At 45.8% G+C, this 14,525-nt stretch overlaps 1 protein-coding gene across 1 annotated transcript in view; it reads right to left on the bottom strand.

The window, feature by feature from the left end:
• Positions 1–14,525, bottom strand: part of ZFYVE26 (zinc finger FYVE-type containing 26) — a 60,808-nt gene that overhangs the window by 21,281 nt on the left and 25,002 nt on the right. Inside the window, exons 18-27 of the mRNA XM_007449003.1 lie at positions 13,821–14,039; positions 13,105–13,207; positions 11,342–12,087; positions 10,263–10,459; positions 7,968–8,072; positions 6,311–6,433; positions 5,741–5,917; positions 4,104–4,350; positions 2,917–3,015; positions 694–857 (exon numbers count right to left, since the gene is read on the bottom strand). Coding sequence (XP_007449065.1) covers positions 694–857; positions 2,917–3,015; positions 4,104–4,350; positions 5,741–5,917; positions 6,311–6,433; positions 7,968–8,072; positions 10,263–10,459; positions 11,342–12,087; positions 13,105–13,207; positions 13,821–14,039 — 2,180 coding nt within the window. The remainder of the gene's footprint in view (positions 1–693; positions 858–2,916; positions 3,016–4,103; positions 4,351–5,740; positions 5,918–6,310; positions 6,434–7,967; positions 8,073–10,262; positions 10,460–11,341; positions 12,088–13,104; positions 13,208–13,820; positions 14,040–14,525) is intronic.

The following is a 14,525-nucleotide window of genomic DNA, read 5'->3' as shown; positions in this document are numbered from 1 at the left end:
AAGAGTGTCCTTTTTCCAAGATCCTTTTACAAATACTGCCTTATTTCATCATAGAGGGTGATAGATATATTACACCGCTTTTATACACGAGGAGGAAACAGACACAGAGAAATTGCATCATCATCCTATTCATCAACTGAGCTGTTGTGCCAGTCAGGTACTGTGTTCAGTGTGGTAACATTTGTTACTGCAGTTAGTGCTTATAGCTCCATGAACCAAATAACCTATCATCCCTAGTTTACAAGTGAGCATCTGAGACTGAGAAAGTTAATAGTCACATTGCTAGTAAGAGGCAGTGCTGGTATTAGAACTGAGGTCAACTGGCGCCAGCACATAAAACCATTACCAGGTCACCTGTCTTTTTGTGAAAGACACAGGAGCTAGAAACGAGATGCCCCAACATTTGGTGACTCCTCCCATGCAATACCACTCTGGCTCTTTCTATTTATTTCATGAGAATGGCAGAGATTTTAGAATTTAAGGCTCCCTGAGGGTGTCTACCATCTTTCTAAATTCAGAAAATATATTCTGGTCAGGTCAAAGGTAAACCCAGAGCCGTAGATCTGGTAGTCAGTTCTTCTGAACATACCCATATCCTCTTGGGGACAGGAGGTGACTATAAACTCAGGCTCAGGAAGTAGAGCTTTCCTTTAATTTCTCCTGCAGGTAAAGCCGGAGACGGACGCTACTTACCATGGTGAAGCGTTCCCTGCAGCAGACCATGCAGGTGCTCTCACTCTCATCCGGTACCCACTGGTGCCTGGCAGGGGGCGTTGCTGGGGGCACAAACTCCAGTGGCGGCTGACTCTGTGGGAAGCTCCTCTCCCTCGGACTGGGGGAATGCACAATGGAGACACCTGGGAGTCAAAGCCAGAAGTCAGAGTAAAAGGTGATCAGTAGTCCAGCTAATAAACAAAGAAGGGATGAGAGAGTTAGAACTGTACCATTTTACAAACCCCTACTGATAGCATAGATCCAGTTACTGATCATCGATGGCTGACTGCAAAAAGAGCATTGTGCGTCTCCTGATGGAAGGCACACGGCCACCTACCAAATATACTAACTAAAAAATATTAAGCCTGAATCAAATCAAGCTTCTAGATCTATCTACCAGTGTACTGGAAAACACAGGGGACGGAGACCCAGATTGCCATGGGGTGACAATCAGCAAAATGCAGTGTGGGAAGCTCTAAAGGACAAACGACCTAGTTTCCTCCACAAATAAAAAGAGGTAGGGGAACCTATTGATTAAAACAGATTTAAGAGAGAGTTTAGCTGAATGCCATGTGTGGACATTATTTACATCTTGATTCTGGAAAGACCAATTCTAAAAAAAATCTTCATGAGACAACTGGGGAAATCTGAATAGTGACTGGATAGTTGATAATAATAAGGAATCATTAATCTGGTTTTAGGTATGAGAATGATGTTATGGTTTTGTTTTATAAATGTCCTTACCTTTTGGAGATATACACTGTTTTATTTATAAACAAAATGGTATGATATCTAGGATTTGTTTCAAAATAATCCAGTAGAGGGACAGGGGTAAAGATGAAACAAGAATGGTCATACTGACATGATAAATATTGCAGCTGGGTAATAGGTATGTGACACTTCATTACACTGGTCTCTCTACTTTCGTGTACTGGAAATTTTCTGTAATAAAAAGTTTAAAAAATTAAGTAAACCAAAGCTGCTCATATGCCTGTACATCTGAGCCCTTCTGTCAGGTCTGCTGATTATTGTGAAGCATGGCTAATTCTCAAAGCATGGCCACGAAATGCCACGGTCTTTGTTTTATGATATCTAAGGAGATTTCTTGTCAACTAGCAGAACGATGTTGGCAGGTCACAGAAAAAAAGAACTGGAAAACACAGTGACTCTTAGCAGCACCCAGAAGAAGAGGGGCTGTCGACCTCTCCCCAGAAGCCTGCTCTCCTAACTGTTGGCAAAACAAACACTTGCTGAGCTGCTTCTGAGTGTAAGGCCATTGGGCAAAAGTCAGGAGACTGGGAGAAGAGGGGTGGTGAAAAGGGGTGACCAAGACATGGCAGAGGCCTTCAAGGACCTTGCACCCTGTGTGGGTGACAGATATAAATAACTACCTGCAGGACAGGGTCAGAAGGAACATAAGGACTAAATAAGTCGATTCTCCTTGTTAGTGGATTCCGTATTTGTGAAGTTGCCTACTCGCTAAAATTTGTTTGTAACCTCAAAATCAATATTTGCGTTGCTTTTGCAGACATGCACAGAGTGGTGAATAATTTGAGTTGCCTGGTATACAGCTCCTCATCTGGGGTTGAACAAGGTAATGTTTTGCTTTCTTATCTCAGCTCTCATACAGAGATGCAGATGGTAGGGGACAGTGCAGCAGGGTAGTGTAAGAAGCTCCACTCCGGGGCTAGTTGGACAGGGTTTGAATCCCAAAGGCTCATTAGGCACTCATTAATGGGGTGGCTTCAGGCAGGTCACTTTAACACTCTGAACCTCTGAACCGCTTTTTCTCTTTTGTAAAATAAAGAAAATAGAATTTACTGGGATGAATTGTTTCCAATGTGAGATTATAATGTATGTGAAATGTGTGTGTGTGTGTGTGTGTGTGTGTGTGTGTGTGTGTGTGTGTGTATGCATGTTCACACATATAATCACACACATGCATGCATGTATTTTCCCTAGGAGCAATGGTTTAGTATTTGCTAATTCAGTGTTTGTGGAGCCTTCATAGATATACTACTGCAAATAATAAGAATCGATTGTGTGTTGAATTTTCTGGGATACAAAAAGCTGGAAAGAATCAAGAAAAACAATTAATCAGAATGTTGTGACTGGAAATGAAAAAAGAAGCAAAAGAATCAGAAAATCAGAGTCAGGCAAAATTGAACTGAAAAATGGGTAACTCTCAGAACCTGTCCTTACCAGGAGCAGCAACAGAAGAGAACTCCGCTGACGGTGACCTAGACAAGGTCTCGAGGTCTGAAGCCGGACTGACAAGTTCCTGGAGGTAAATCACAGGATCTGTAGGGAGGGAAAATGTTGACAGATTGTTCTATCATAAACATCCTTACTTGCCGTGCTAGGCATTTAGTTCAAAGCCCTGTTGGTTTCGCTGTCATCCCATGACCCTACTAGGTATGCAAAGAATGGCAGAGGTACTTCTAAGACGACAGCAAGCATGCTTCTTAAGCACCTCAATAAACAAACTATGTTAGGCACGTGAGGTAAATGAAGTAGACACTAGGATTTTACAAAATCAATCTAAAGATGCCCAGGGGGCAGTAGGAGACATTTAAATGGTGGTCCCGGAGAGTAGGGAGTAAGAAAAAAAAAGCTGGCTGGGAGCATCAGCCCCCATTTATTTCATTTTCTTCATTCTAGAAGAGGCTGAGTCAGTTCACACACTAGTGACATCTGATGTGATCCTGGGAATAGCACATACCCTCAGTACAAAATGATGGCACTTAAGAGCCCAGTGCACCAAGGCCAGACAGAGACCACCCCCAGCATGTTTTTTTGTTTTTATTTATTTTTGGCTGCTTTGGGTCTTTGTTGCTGCATGCGGGCTTTCTCTAGTTGCGGCGAGTGGGGGCTACTCTTCGTTGCAGTGCGCAGTCTTCTCATTGCGGCGGCTTCTCTTGTTGTGGAGCACGGGCTCTAGGCACGTGGGCTTCAGTAGTTGTGGCATGCGGGCTCAGTAGTTGTGGCTTGCGGGCTCTAGAACGCAGGCTCAGTAGTTGTGGCGCACGGCTTAGATACTCCGCGGCATGTGGGATCTTCCCAGACCAGGGATTAGACCCGTATCCCCTGCATTGGCACGCGGATTCTTAACCACTGCGTCACCAGGGAAGTACCCCCCAGCATGTTTTGTTCCCCGAACCTTTATATTATTATGCACGTGATGGTTATCTACCATCCTTTCATTCTGGTTAGCCTGCCACTTCCTCCAAGACTGAGATCTCTCCTATATAAAAGAGCTATCTCTCCTGAAGTGTATCCTTTCACTCTCAATCAACTCAAAATTATAAAAGAGGAAAAATGAAAACTAAGGATGTAGCATGGTATTTCCTTCTCCATGTAGAACCCCCATCGAGGATGCTGGCGGTTACCTGAGCGTTTCTCCCGCAGAGGGTACAGAAAGTCCAGGGCTTTTCCTGCATATCTGGAAAGCAGCGAGTCCACCTCGTCCATGGTGAAGCCAATCTCCTGGCCAGTCAGCAGCTGATGCAGAGTCTGCACAGCCATGGTGGCCCAATCCACTTTCATGTTCATGAGCAGCTGCTCCAGCATGAGCAGGGGGTTAGAGGACAAGTGGGAGTAGCTGGCCCGATACTGCTCGGGCAGGGTTAGCAGGACCTGGGTGTGGGGCAGAGCCACAGAGTGAAGAAAACAGGACACGAATTTCAGAAGAAAGCCAAGATTCTTACTGGGAAGGGGGAAGGGTATCTGGGACCAAAGGGCACTTGGCCAGCTACTGAAACTGGCTAGGAGTCTCTTAGGAAGCAAGGCTGGACTCCTCTCTAAATCCTCCAGGTGGTAGGAGTCTCTTAGGAAGCAAGGCTGGACTCCTCTCTAAATCCTCCAGGTGGCAATCAAGAAGAGGGGCTGGCAAACTTTTCCTGTAAAGGTTTAGATAGTAAATATTTTAGGCTCCATAGGCCATAAGGTCTTTGTGGCAACTACCGATTTATAAAACCTGATAAAACCTGGTTTATAAAAGCAGGCAGAGGACTGGATTTGGCCCACAGGTGGTGGTCTCCTGACCCCTGGCCTAGACCAACCAGGCATGGTTGACCCCTGCCTGATCCTTAAAGCTACCATTCTGTCCATTTGAGGCTTTACTAGAATAAGCAATATAAGGTGGACTAAACCTGGCACCTCCAGTGTTCTACAGGTGAATGATGACTCTAAATTCCTCCTAGAGGCTGTTATCCCTGGGCTTGAAATACATTCACTGGCTCTGCTCGTTGCCAATTTTCAAATTCCATTTAGAGGTACAGTACATAGAAAAAAAAAAAAAAAAAAAAAAAAAAAAAAAAAAAAAAAAAGGGTGTATCCTCTTTAGAATCATTTTACATAGTTGAACTCTTAGCAAGTAGGCTAGTGGTCATATTCATGGCTCTCCCAGCACTCATCCTATTCAGGGGGCAGCAAATATGACTTCCAATCAGAATCATCATTAGAGAGCTGGAAGGCCTTGCCTCTCCCCACTCTCTCCTTCACTGGATTACTTTTTCTAGCTTATAATTTCTTCTGTTAGTGTCTCCAAGGTTACACATCAAAGGTAAAGACTTATCTCATTGCCTAGACAATTAACCCTTTTCCTTTAGCACAAGGTAGTTTTCAGGATTTAAAGCAGTAGTTTTAAATCCTCGCATCAGAATCCTTCTGGCAGATAGGCAGGCCCTGTCCCAAGGGGTTCGGTTTCAATTACTCTAGGGTGGAGATTAACTACTGCTATTTTTAGAAGCTCCAGGTGATTCTAATTCATGGTCCGAATTGAGAAGGCTTGGTATAGCAGATGCCAGGGAAAGCATAAAGAGAATTTAAGAGGACAGTAAAATTCACTTTGGAGGCAGAGCAGTAAGAGAACGGTAAGTCCTAAGGGATGTGGTTTAGGGTCAAGATTTTATATACCGCAAGGTCAAGGATGGCAGGTGCCTGGGAGGGCAAGTTCTGAAGTGGGAGATGGGCCAGCAGTCCCTCCCTCAGGCATGCTTTCCCAACACCCCCTTCTCCCCCTGACCTTGGATCCCATGTACAGTGCTTGGATTTCACGGTGTCGGTCAGCGGTCAGTTCTCCATAGAAGTGGGTGGTGAGGTAGTTGGCCAAGAAGTGTGAGGTGGCCAAGCTAGAGTGCCGGTCGAGGGACTGCTCTGTGACCTCAAGGCACATGGTGAGGTCAGGAATTCTTCGCAGGAGCTGTTGCAGGAGGAAGGTAGAGGAAAAAGGTGAGACCGGTATTAGGACTCTTAGAACAGCCTTGTTTTGTTTGAGAACAGAACCTTCAGGTTTAGTCACTGTGGATTAACCCCTTCTCTGCACTCATGTTTTCACCACCCCCAAAGCTTCACAAATGATGGCTTTGACAGGGCCAGAGATCAGCACAGTCTTGGACCCAGCTGTCCAGCTGGCACCTAATGCAGGGCTAGGCACCTATAGGGAAGGTGACTGTAACCAGCTCCTGAAGGACACGGAGGGGCAGATCTGAGACTGCGAATGCTTTGCATGGGATCCAGCAGGAACAGAGCCACCTGATTTGACTAACCTTCTCGTCCCCCGCCAAAAGAAAACTGGGAAGAGTTGGAGGCTTACTTGCAGAGCCTTTTCATGATCGCCTCCTTCTAGAAGGTGGAGAAGATGCTTTTGATGTAGGTTGATTAAATGTTCTCTTGCAATGGGGTATAGGCAGCCCCACTCCTCACACAGCTCATACTCCTGGAAGGAAACACACATGCCTTCAATCCCTTTAAATTCCTGGCCTTGTCGCTCATCCAGCTCTTGCCTGATTTTTCTCAGCAGTCTTGAGTCTGCTAAAGCCCCAGGAAAGTTTGGGAAGTGCTGATGGGAACTTCACTGAGGGATTAAAGTGGGATCATAAAGGACTAGAGTGGCAAGGTAAGTTATGAAAATGATCCAAGTAGGCTGACTGTTCAGGATGTCCTTTTTCTTTTAGCTCTACTATAAAAAAGAAACAGATGACATACAGCTACTGACACTTGGTGTCAGCCCTGGGAAGATACTAAGGAAGTGGGGAAGACCGAAAAGACTGTCCAAAGGAGACAGTGCCTACTCAGCTCTGACTGTTGCCATATGAATGTGCAGGCCCAGTGGTGCCAGACTTTTAAAAATGCCAAAAAAATTTTTTTAATTAAAAAAATTCCCTATTTTACAATGTTGGCAACGAAATCAATATGAAAACTAAAAATTCTACTGAGCAATACTACATGGGCCAAACATGTTGGGGGTGGATTCCATTGATATCCCCCCTTGTTACTCCCCCTTCCAACGCCAAATTTGTGAACTCTGGATTAAAGCTTCCCAGAGCTTTGTCCATGTATTCTAATATGATGGCATCTGGAAGGCCCTCCCCACAACTCTGCCCGGGCCCACCTTCTTCAGGATGCTTCCTTATTTCTTGGGCTGTCTTAGGCACCTGGCTGTGCTCCCCCCTTAGTCTGGGCTTACTTCGGTCACTTGGTATATCGCAATCACCCAGGCATGTGTCTCGCATCGCCCCACCCTGCTCCCTCCTTTCCCAAAATGTGAGCTGTACAAGGGCAAGGACTAAGCTTAATTATCTTTGTTTCAACGCCATCTAGCACAGTGGTAAATAACAGATAGTCAATAAAGGTTTCCCGGATGAATGAACATCTGAATAAATACAGCTCATTTTGAACTATGGTATATCAGCTCCTTAAAGGGTTAAAAAAAAGTCTCCTTAGCACTCAAATGTCCAATAAACACATGAAAAGATAATCAAGGTCATTAGTAATCATGGAAATGTAAATTAACACCATAATGACATACCATCTTATTGGCAAAAAAGTGAAAAGCTGGACAATGCCAAAGTTGCTAAGAAGATGGAAGGAACTGTGAGTGGGAGAATAACAGGGACAGGACGATGGATCTGAAGAGCAATGTTGTAACATCTTAGAAAAGGTGAGGATGCTCATGCCTCATGATCCAGCAATACCAATGCTAGGTATACATTCTGTACCTAGTGTAAACAGTGTAGGAAATCTTGTGTATGAAAACAAGGGTGATAGTACAAAAGTGTCAACTGTACTATCCTCTATTCTTCTATGTATGTTGGTAAATTTCACACACACACAAAAGAGAAAAAAAAAGTGTTATGTAGTTATAGAAAAAAATGTGAACCTTGATACGCAGAAAGAGGTCTACATAACCAGCTAAGGAATAGCAACTGTGGAAAGAGGAGGAAGGGGAATAGTACCCAGGAAAATGGTACCTTGGCTTCTAGAATCACATTCATGACAGTTGATGGGTCCTCGACACAACAGTTCCTCAGGGTCTGCCAGTCACACCACATGGGGGTAGCCTGCAAACCGAGAATCTAAGGAAAGACAGAAAAAGCTATCAAACCTCACTGCAATTACTCTGCTCAGGAATAAGTCATTGGAGTTTCCAGGGATGGGCCATCCCCAGGTCTCTGTCCCAAAGTCAGGCTGTCAGAACCTGCCAGGACAGGGGAGGGATTAGAACGAATGGGACAAAGAGTGTTTGGAGAGGTGAGAGAACCTATCCAGCAAGTATAATCAGGCAGCAAAGGCTGAGTGGGGAGGCCAGGATTGGGGCCTTTCACTTGGAGGACAATTCTCAGAGGCTTCTGTGCTTTGCAGCTTATTCAGTCTTCTGGAGTCACTTGTCCCCTGCCCCTCCAGTTCAAAACTCTAGCTAGGTTATTCTTCTATCCTGAATGCTCTGTGGGATCACCTTTCACGCAGCATTTTAGCTCTGCATGAAAACTGCTATGGAAGAGTGGAAAGAAAAGCTTTTTCACCTGCCACTTTCACTTTCCCTGGTTGGGTTCTGGGCTCTGTTCAGTTCCAAGCACACATGGAAAAATTAGCATATATGTATACTTGTTATGTAGCTGTACCATCGAAATCTGTCTTCCTGAGCCTCTTGATCTTGAATATGACACATATATCCAAGAATTTTTCACTGTGAAACTGTCACTCTCATGCATCCCTTTCAACATGGCTCTTGAAATTTAGCTGAAGTTTAAAACAATCTTTAAAAAAGACATAAGAGATTAAATTCTATAAAAACTCTTGAACAACAAGACAAAATATACATAAAACATACAGAGAGCTCAAATATACAGGGATACCTTGGGGATACTGTGGGTTCAGTTCCAGACCACCACAATAAAGTGAATATTATAATAAAGTGAGTCACACGAATTTTTTGGTTTCCCAGTGCAAATAAAGTTATGTTTACATTATACTGTAGTCTATAAATTGTGCAATAGCCTACAAAAAATGTACATGCCTTAAATATTTTATTGCTAAAAAATTAGTTTTAGCAATTAATTTGAGCATTCATCTAGTTATAATGTTTTTGCAATAGCAACATCAGAGTTCACTGATCACACGGACTTCCCCGGTGGTCCAGTGGTAAAGAATCCGCCTTCCAATGCAGGGGACGTGGGTATGATCCCTGGTCAGGGAACTAAGATCCCACGTGCTGCGGGGCAACTAAGCCTGCGTGCCACAACTACTCAGCTCGTGCGCCTCAACTAGAGCCCACGAGCCTCAAACTACAGAGCCCAGGCCCTCTGGAGCCTGCATGCCACAACTAGAGAAGAAAAAAACCTGCAGGCCACCACTAGAGAGAAGCCCATGCACCACAATGAAGAGCCTGCACGCTGCAACAAAAGATCCTGCGTGCCGCAACTAAGACCTAACGCAGCCAAAAACAAATAAAATAAATAAATAATAACTAAATCTTTAAAAATAGTTTAAAAAAAAGAGTTCACTGATCACAGATCACCATAACAAATATAATAATAATGAAAAAGTTTGAAATACTGTGAGAATTATCAAAACGTGACACATAGACATGAAGTGAGTTAAGTGCTGTTGGAAAAATGGTGCCAAGAGACTTACTTAATGCAGCGTTGCCACAAACCTTCAATTTGTAAAAAACATAGTATCTGCAAAGTGCAATAAAGCAAAATGCAGTAAAAAAAAAAAAGGTGTGCCTGTACATATGAAAAAGGCATTGTGGACTGTAAAGCACCATTCTAGTGTTAATTTTATTATTAATTTTTAATCCTTGTCTGACATGTACATATTTAAAATTATAGGAGTAAATAAAATAGGAAAAAGATAGAGGCTCCCTCGCTCTTCACCTAAGAACGGAAGCCAGATACAGAGCAGAAGCAAGATACAGAGCAAAAGCCAGCCCCAGATTTTCTGTTTCTTAAAATCCGCCATCGGGCTTCCATGGTGGGGCAGTGGTTGAGAGTCCGCCTGCCAAAGCAGGGGACACGGGTTCGTGCCCCGGTCCGGGAAGACCCCACATGCCGCGGAGCGGCTGGGCCCGTGAGCCATGGCCGCTGAGCCTGCACGTACAGAGCCTGTGCTCCGCAAAGGGTGAGGCCACAACAGTGAGAGGCCCGCGTACCGCAAAAAAAAAAAAAAAAAAAAAAAAAAAATCCACCATCACATGAGAATAGGTTGGAGTTGGTAATAAGGTGAGAAGGCTATTTCCTTTCTCTTGATGCCAAATCCTATACCTTCTGATACACCAGCAGCTCTGCCAACTTTCTCTGTAGCTCACACTCCAGCCCATCTTGGAGAGCTGTGTCTGAAATGCAGTAGGCCAGTATCTCCAGGCATGACTCCAGGGGCCACCGGTCCACAAACTGCAGTGTTAGCCGACTTCTCAGAGATGCATCCTTCACAGCAAACAGGTACTGCCAACCTTCTTTGACTACAAGACAAAAAGATGCTCAGCAAGGCTGGCGCTGGAGCTCAAGAGTCCAGGTTACTTCTTAAGAGAAGGGCTTTGTTCAATTTCACAAAACAGGAGCTTGGAGGATCCTGAAGATCCTTCTGACCTGAATTAGTTTTTACACTTGGAACACTATAGGAGAAATACTATACCCTGTTTCTCTTTATGCAAATGTAATCATAGTCATGGGACTTTCTGAAGAGAGGGAGAAAAGGCGAGAGGGAAAAAAAAGGAAAGATTTTCTCCACTCCCCACAGCCCGCCCAGCTCTTGCTCCCCCTAGTGGACGGCTGTAGGTCATTGCTCTCAACTCTGGGTACACATCAAAGTCTCCTGGGGAGCTGTCAAACAGGCCCAGAGTCTGTTTTTATAAATAAAGTTTTATTAGAATACAGCCACGCTCACTTGTTTATGTATTGTCTATGGCTGTTTTCATGCTATGATGGCAGAGCCAAGTAGTTGCAACCGAGCCTGTATAGCCTACAAAGCCCTTTACAGAAAAACTTTCCTGACCCCTACTTTAAAGCAAACACTTGCCTGAACCCTATCATGGGCTTCTGGAAACGGGGCTCTGATATTTGTAGTTTTTAGAATTTCACAACGATTCTGCCATGCAGGGTTGAGAATACTGGTTATGAGTGCCTGTCCTAAAGTTCGATGGAGTTGGGTTCTAAGCTCTGCTCTACCACTGACTATCCTGGGCAGTTTCCTACCCTCTGAGCCTCGTTCGCCTCTCAGTATCATGAGATTATGGTGGCACCTTTCTCTAGAGTTACTGTGAGCATCAGATGCGGTGATCCACTCAGTGAATGCCCAATACTATTACCACTGGTGAAGGAGGGAGGCACGGCTTTCTGCTCACCACCTGCCGCAGCACAGCTCAGGACCGCATCCTGTATGCTGCTCAAGTCGTCCACATCTCGCCCGTACACTTCAGTGAGCTGAAGGGCCCGGTGCCAATCTCTGGCCACCAGGGCTTCCTCGAAGGCCTTGGTGAGCACATCCAGGGCTATGGGAGAATGCAGGCCCAGGAGGACGGTAGAGAGACTGGCCCGGCCGCAGAGACTCGCTGCCAGACTCTGCCCCTGCATGGAGGACCCTCGTATGGGCTCCCAGGCAGCTAGGAGGGAGGCCTCAAGCATAGGGAACTGTTCCAGGAGGCGCTCACACTCCTGGGCTACCTGCTCTGCAGTCAGAGGCACCTCCCTGCGGCCACGAAGCTCCTTCCAAGACAAGCTGGGCTTGGTGATCTTTGACCCCTGGGAAGCCCCCAGGCAGGCCACGGTAGCCAGCAGCTTTGAGCGGGACTTAAGGAAGGCCAAGGCAGAAGAGGTGAGGGCTGGGCCTGATGAATCCCTCGGGGAGGAGGGGGGCTTTCTCTCCAGCGTGGGATTCTCAGTTGGCTTTGAGGAGCTCAGTGTAGAAAGTGGGAGGTCCTCCAGGCAGTGGGAGGTATGCAGCTGGGTCAGAATGCCCAGCTGGGTCAGAAGGGATGATGTCTGCTGGCTCTGACGGGAAGAGCAAAGGGCAAGGGGCTCACAGCAGCAGTTGACAATGACCTGTGGCACACTCAGGCTGAGACCCTCTCGGGCCAGAAGGGCTGCCAGCCTGGAGGGAGAGAAGCAGAGGGCATGTAAGGCCTCAGTGCCTGGGCACCATCACCCAATCTCAGAATTTCTTTATGTGTAAACAAGCAAATGTAAATGTAGACTCTCTAATTGTTCCCCCTACCCCCTCTCTTTTTAACTCAAAAGGCAGCCTATTAGACTCAATTCTCTGCCCCTTGCTTTTTTACTTAATAACAAATCTGGGAGATCTGTCCATAGCCCTCTACAGAGAGGCCCCTCATTCTTTTTTTACAGCTACATAGCGTTCCATTATGTGGAAGAAACTGAATTTAACTAGTCTCCTATTAGCGGACAATGGCTATGCCATACAAAGCTATAATAAAATGACTTGGTACATACAGCATTTTTTTTTTTTTTTCTTTTGCAGTACGTGGGCCTCTCACTGTTGTGGCCTCTCCCATTGCGGAGCACAGGCTCCGGACGCACAGGCTCAGCGGCCATGGCTCACGGGCCCAGCCGCTCCGCGGCATGTGGGATCCTCCCAGACCGGGGCACGAACCCGTGTCCCCTGCATCGGCAGGTGGACTCTCAACCACTGCGCCACCAGGGAAGCCCATACAGCATTTTTCATACTTATAACAAAGGATAAATTCCCCAAGGTGGACTGTTAGGTCAAAAATGTGGTTTGTCATTTTAGTGGATATGAACAAACCGCCTTCCCACAGGGGCTGTACTAATTTATATCCTGCTGGCAATCTGTGAGAATGCTTGTTTTCCTACAGCCTCGCCAACTAATGTGTTATCAAAGTTTTGGATTTTTGCCTACTCATAAGTGAAGAGTCCCCTTAATTTTATACTTGTAATATAAACGTTAGAGGTGGAGAGAGAGAAAGAAACGAGGCATACTGAATTCTAATGTAGCTTGTATAAGAGTAAATGCGAATTAAGGGAAAAGTCTGGAAGAAATCTCAACTTCCTGTATTGAACTCAAACACAGCCCCACTGAGCCCTTGGTTTCCTTGATGAACAATTAGGAAGGCCCAGGCCTGGCTCCTACCTCTCTGGGGGAACTTGTCGCTCAAGCAGGAGGTGTGACACCAGTTGGGAAGAGCTCTGTTGCAGGAGAACAAAGGGGTTTCCCACCTTGACCTCCATGTGATCTGCAGAAGTAAAGAAAGTGATTTTTGCACCACTGATTGCAACATTCAGAGTGCTGTTTTCCAGACTCAATAAAAAAGTAGTATCAAAACTACATGGAAAGCCCTTCTGTTGATATTTTTCTAGGTAAAAGGTATTCCTGACATGATGCTGACCACAGGTTTATCCACGCCTTACCACTGTTCTAAAGACTTCCAACTACAGACAGACTTCAGTGAGCAGGCCTAGCCACAGACAGCCCAGACTGCTCCTTCGATATGACTGAAGTGTAGGTAATCCTCGCTCTGCGGACTTGAGTAAGAATCTGGCACTCGACTCAGAGACTTGATTCCCCTGGTGGGTCCTCATATCCACAATAGATCGAAGATCTGGGAGAGGTAGTTTTGAGTCATTAATGCCATCAAAATGTATTGAATACTCTCATGTGCTGTACCATTGTACGAGGCATCAAGGAGACAAAGGCGAATAAAACACAGAGGTGAATAAGAGAGGACCTCATACGTAGTGTCCTCGGCTACTGCTGTACCCAGAACCTCTTCAGTGTGCGCCTTCCTCTTCCTTGCCCCTAAACACTTGTGGGCCAGTCCTGACTCTATTTTCTTTCTTGCTACTTACCAGGCTCAGAGCTCAAACTCCGCAGGAGAACAGCAGCCAGGGTGCTGCAGTACCTGAAGAAGGTGCCCATGTAGTCAGTCTGCCTGCCGCCTGCTGGCATCTGTTTGCCCAGGTTCTTCTGGAGGAGCTGAGTCTGGATATACACAGGGTGGGCCTCTGCCTCCAGAGCTTTCTCGGCCACCTGCTCCACCAGGGAGGTGAGTGGAGTACTCCTGGGCTCTGGGAGGAGTTATGAAAGGAGAAAGCATGTAGTGTTGAGTCTGTGCATCTGGCTTTGGGTCAGTTTCCAAACAATATGGGAACTGGGCCTCTGTACACTGCATGGGACATCCTACAGCCTGGCTGCTACGCTGACAAGGCAGTTATAAAATCCTAAGTTGGTTGCTTATACAAGTGATTCTCAGCCAGGAAGAGCTTTGAGTCTGGAGAAATCAGGGTGGAGAGTTCCATTTTCACCCATGTCTCGGGTGGAACAGCTCTGTGAAGCTCACAGCACTCTTCTGCGGAAGGGTTAATCAACGTTTACGGGGTCCCTTCTGGGTATATCTCTCATAAGGAATGAGAAAAATGTGCCAGCTAATGAAGTGCTAAGCAGCCCTTCACTTAGGAGGTGGGGAAACAGGTGGAATTAGTTACGAGACAGGCCCTGGTTAACTAGAGGGCTGGTAGGGCCCACTTCTGAGTCCTCAGCCTCTGCTCCAAAGT

Source organism: Lipotes vexillifer, unplaced genomic scaffold (genome assembly GCF_000442215.2).
Source record: "Lipotes vexillifer unplaced genomic scaffold, Lipotes_vexillifer_v1.1 scaffold629, whole genome shotgun sequence".
Lineage (NCBI taxonomy): Eukaryota > Metazoa > Chordata > Mammalia > Artiodactyla > Lipotidae > Lipotes > Lipotes vexillifer.
Note: the sequence above shows the minus strand (reverse complement) of the source record. Positions and strands in the feature narration are given on the sequence as shown.